The following is a 4,473-nucleotide window of genomic DNA, read 5'->3' as shown; positions in this document are numbered from 1 at the left end:
CAGTTTTCTAATCCATTCATCCGTTGATGGGCACTTAGGTTGTTTCCAAATCTTAGCTATGATAAATTGTGCTGCTATGAACATAGGGATGCATATATCCTTTCTGATTGGTGTTTCTGGTTTCTTGGGATATATTCCTAGCAGTGGGATCATACAGAAGCGAAGGAAGAGTGTTGAGTGGTTACCCAGTGATGCGTACCAGTATGAATAACCAATGTAGAGAGGTACCATGGGCTTGTAGAAGGAGCGGTGGTCCAGCTGTGTGACCCTGGGCTGCTCACTTCTCTGAACCTCAATTTTCTCGGCTGTTTAATGGGAGCATAGTAGTTGATGAGTACAATCATAAAGATGGCTCATGGGAGGGTGGGTTTCACTCTTTCTGTGGAGAACTGAGGCGTAGGAAAGGTTTCACCGAATGGGTGGTACATGAACTGGACTGTAAAGTTTGAGCCATTATTTACCAGGTGAGTAATGTAAGGAAAGGCCATCCATGGCAACAGGAACAGCACAGGTGAGGCCTCTAGGTGCTGCTTCATGGGCTGCCCAGACTTTGCTTCCTTTTTGAAGAAGCTCAGAAGTTAGGTTCTGGTGCACTTTTTGGTATCTGTCGGAGTCTAAGAGCAGACGGATCCTGAGAATCGTATCCCTGCAGAGCCCTGCATCCCTGCGATATTCTGACATTTCCCCCGCGAGTCTGTGGTTGTTTTTTAGCTGACACTATAAGCCATATGTTGAGTGTGGGGCCGGATGAAGCTTTGATACTAAACACAGAGAATGTAGTAGATTCGTCTAGAATTTAATATGCATTACTTGGTGTTTTGTCTGGTAAGCAAAGTTTTTCTTTGTTAAAATAAACATGTATAAAGTATTTATACAGCGCACATGGCTATGCATATTTATTGCAGAGAATCTGTTAATAATCTATGCCTCATCGGATTTTGCATCTCTGTTGAAATAACAAATGCGCCACTTGGTACAACTGAATGAATTTGGTGAATTTTCTCTTATCTTGGAGAAGAGAGGCCATTTCTCTTTTTCCAAACTTCATTTTCTTCAATCATCTTCAGCACTGGCCAGCTTCCCAGGTGGTGCATCTGGGGAACTGAATGCTTTTCTGGCTCTAAATGATTTTGTGTGTTTTTTTTCCTTCTCTACTCCCTTCCCTAGCACACATAGACACTTGCCTAGGGACTTAGGATTGCTCCTTTGAGTAAGAGCTTAGACTCCAAAAGGCCCTCTTCTGTTACATGGAAGGGAAACCACACAAAACTGGCCATTAATTGAGCTCAGAGTAAGACCTAAGAGATTGTAACACAGGACAAGTCAGGAGCCTGGGAACTTCAGGGTGGCCGATGGGACCCTGGATTGGGTGAGAGAGAGAGGAGAGCCTGAGAACAGACATCTGGGCAACGTGCAGGGAGGCTGTGGGGAGAGGAGAGGGTAGGTAGGCCATGAAGCAAGGGTGGGTGTCCTCTGTAGTCATGTCCATGTCTGTTAAGATGCAGGAGGGTGGGTTTTAGAATCAGCCTGTTGGAATCCAGCTCTGGTGCTCACCACTGATTGGATCTTGAGCAAGTTACTAGTATTTCACCTCGTCGAACTTCAGTTTCCCACACCTGAAAAATGTGAACACCCATTCCCTGGCTGATGTGGTTCATAGGTTGGGCATCATCCCATGCACCAAAGGGTTGCCAGTTTGATTCCCAGTCAGGTGAGGGATGTGCAAGAAGCTGCTGATGGATGTTTTTTTTTTTTTTCTCTCTCTCCCTCTTCCTTTCTCTCTTTCTAAAAACTAATTAAAAATATTAAAAAGAAAAGTGAATACCCGTGCTTTCTTTACTGGTAGATAGGAAAGCTCCTGGTACATAGTAGTTGGTACTCAAACAAATGTTCACGCTTTCTCTTCTAATTCAGTGCCTACCCATGAGAGCTGTGGAATGTAGCTTTAACGCAAATAATGTTTGTTTTTAGAAACTGGCAAGGTGTTTACCTGGGGCCGAGCAGACTATGGTCAACTAGGGAGGAAGTTGGAGTCTGAGGAAGGCTGGAGACCAGAAAAGCAGGGTTCGCCCCTCCCCTGCTCGAGACCATGGGAGAGTACGCCTTCGTCTCTGCACTGCTTAACTGGAGCAACTGAGGTAGGAGTGACTCTGCAAAGATGCGGTGCATCTCTTTTCCTTGTCTTTCAGCGAAATGTTTACTGAGGGCCTACTGTGTGCGCATATTCCAGACATTATGGCAGCTTCCACGCAGAAATCTGGAAGGGTCCTTGCCTCAGGTTGCTTGTGGTTTAATGTGGTAGAAAAGGCAGTTGTACAGCTAACGCCACTGCAAGGCAGACTGTGTGTAACTCCTTTGGAGAGGTTCCAGGGACTCTGGGTCCACTTCCAGAGTGAGAAATGGCATCAGGGTGCAAGGGTTGGGTCAGGCTTCGAGGAGGACGTGCCTCTGATCCCTGCCGTGAGGATGGTCAGATGTGAGCAAGCAGCTAGGAGAGGAGGACTTTCAGGTGGGCACACCGGCTTGAACCGTCACGGAGTAGGAAGGTGAAGTAAGTGTTTGGGGGACCCCTGGAGCAATGGGGTGTCTGTGGGCTGAATGTGAGATAATATCAGGAAGATGGGGTGGAACCTGACCAGGGGGCCTTTCATTCTGAGCTAAGTATTTCTGCACTTCTGTCTATATTTCCCAGTGTAGAAAGCATTGCAGTTCATTTACTCACTCAAGCCCCTGTAGTTCCCTGAAATGTCTTGAATTTCTACATTTGAGACATGAGTCTTAATTTCTCCAGGGTGTGTGTTTCTGTTACTAAATTTTACTTTACTGCTGCCCTTAAAAAAAAAAAAGGCTTGGATTTTTAGAAGAATGAGGATGGCCACACAGGAAATGTGCCTCTGAACTCAAGCTGGCTTGATAAAGGGATTCAGTCTTCATTCAGAGTCTGTCAAAAAATTAATAAGCTAGTGAGACTTCTGTAATTAGCATCAGACTAATTACAACCCTCTCCATACCTAGAGGGCTTCCCTTCCCCCAGGGCCTGCCTGGCCTCCTCCTTCCGGGTATGTAGGACGCTCTCCATTCCTGCTTCACATCCCAGCCCTGGTCCTCCGGGCCTTTCCTTAGTGCTGCGTGGTGGAGTCTGTCTGTCTTTCTCTGTCTCTCTTTATCTTTAATTGAAAAGGCACTAAACAACACCACAGAGACAATTTGGACATGGTAATAATACTTAATAAAACCAGCCATCATCTTACTACCTTAACACAACTACATTTCTTTTTGCATCTACACAGGTACATCCTTTACAAAATTACTTATAATGTTTTGTATTGTCTTATTTATTTATTTTAAAATATTTTTATTGATTTCAGAGAGGAATGGAGGGAGAGAGAGAGAGAGAGAGAGATATCAATGATGAGAGAGAAGCACCAATCGGCTGCCTCCTGCACACCCCCTACTGGAAATCAAGCCAGCAACCTGGGCATGTGCCCTTGACCAGAATCGAACCCAGGACCCTTCAGTTCGCAGGCCAATGCTCTATCCACTGAACCAAACCAGTTAGGGCTGTCTTATTTATTTTATCACATGCTTTGCTTTTCTTGGTCTCTAAGATCATTTTAAATGGCTTTTATATGGTTGGAAGATTCTTGGATTTTCCAAATCATTCTTTGAATGTTGGACATGGAGATCATATCCTTTTTTTTTTTAAAATATGTCTTTATTAATTTCAGAGAGAGGAAGGGAGAAGATAGAGATAGAAACATCACTGATAAGAGAGAATCATTGATCGGCTGCCTCCTGCACGCCCCCTATTGGGGATCGAGCCCACAACCCGGACATGTGCCCTGATCAGGAATTGAACCAGACCTCCTGGTTCATGGGTTGAAGCTCAACCACTGAGCCAGGCCGGCTGGGCAAGATCATATTCTTGTTTTTTTTGGGGGGGGGGGCGGGGAGAGGTGGCACTGTGGTGGACTCTGCACTGAATACTCGAATTGTTTCTTGACGATACAAAGTTGGGGATGAAATTGCAGGGGCAAAGGCCATGAGTATCCTTATGACTTCCGCTATATTTCTCTGCTTTCTGTTTGGAAGAAGTTGCTTCCACTGGTAGTGAGTGAGGGAATGCAGCATTCAAGCTGGTTTTGTCTGCTTAGCTTGTTCAGGGCCTAAGGCTTGGTATATAGGCTTTGGGCTCTTTTGCCAAGACTTTGTGGTCAGGTCGCAAAGCAAAGGCACGGAGGCTTCATGAAGCTTTTTAAAAAATATATATTTTTGCCCTAGCCGGTTTGGTTCAGTGGATAGAGCGTCGGCCTGTGGACTGAAGGGTCCCGGGTTTGATTCCGGTCAGGGGCGTGTGCCTTGGTTGCGGGCTCATCCCCAGTGGGGGGTGTGCAGGAGGCAGCTGATCAATGTTTCTCTCTCATTGATGTTTCTAACTCTCTATCCCTCTCCCTTCTTTGAAATCAATAAAAA

General features: G+C 45.5%; 1 protein-coding gene across 14 annotated transcripts in view; it reads left to right on the top strand.

Annotated features, from left to right (window-relative positions):
• SERGEF (secretion regulating guanine nucleotide exchange factor) overlaps positions 1 to 4,473 on the top strand; it is a 197,305-nt gene that overhangs the window by 48,275 nt on the left and 144,557 nt on the right. For all 14 annotated transcript variants that reach the window (XR_001360010.1, XM_014530897.1, XM_014530899.1 and 11 more), the window contains one exon: positions 1,972 to 2,138. Coding sequence is in view for 13 of the 14 variants with exons in the window: in XM_014530897.1 (XP_014386383.1) it covers positions 1,972 to 2,138 (167 nt within the window). In the remaining variant the exon portion in view is untranslated. The remainder of the gene's footprint in view (positions 1 to 1,971; positions 2,139 to 4,473) is intronic.

The sequence above is a fragment of the Myotis brandtii genome, unplaced genomic scaffold, assembly GCF_000412655.1.
Source record: "Myotis brandtii unplaced genomic scaffold, ASM41265v1 scaffold782, whole genome shotgun sequence".
Lineage (NCBI taxonomy): Eukaryota > Metazoa > Chordata > Mammalia > Chiroptera > Vespertilionidae > Myotis > Myotis brandtii.
The sequence above is the reverse complement of the archived record's forward strand: the minus strand, read 5'-3'. Positions and strand labels throughout refer to the sequence as shown.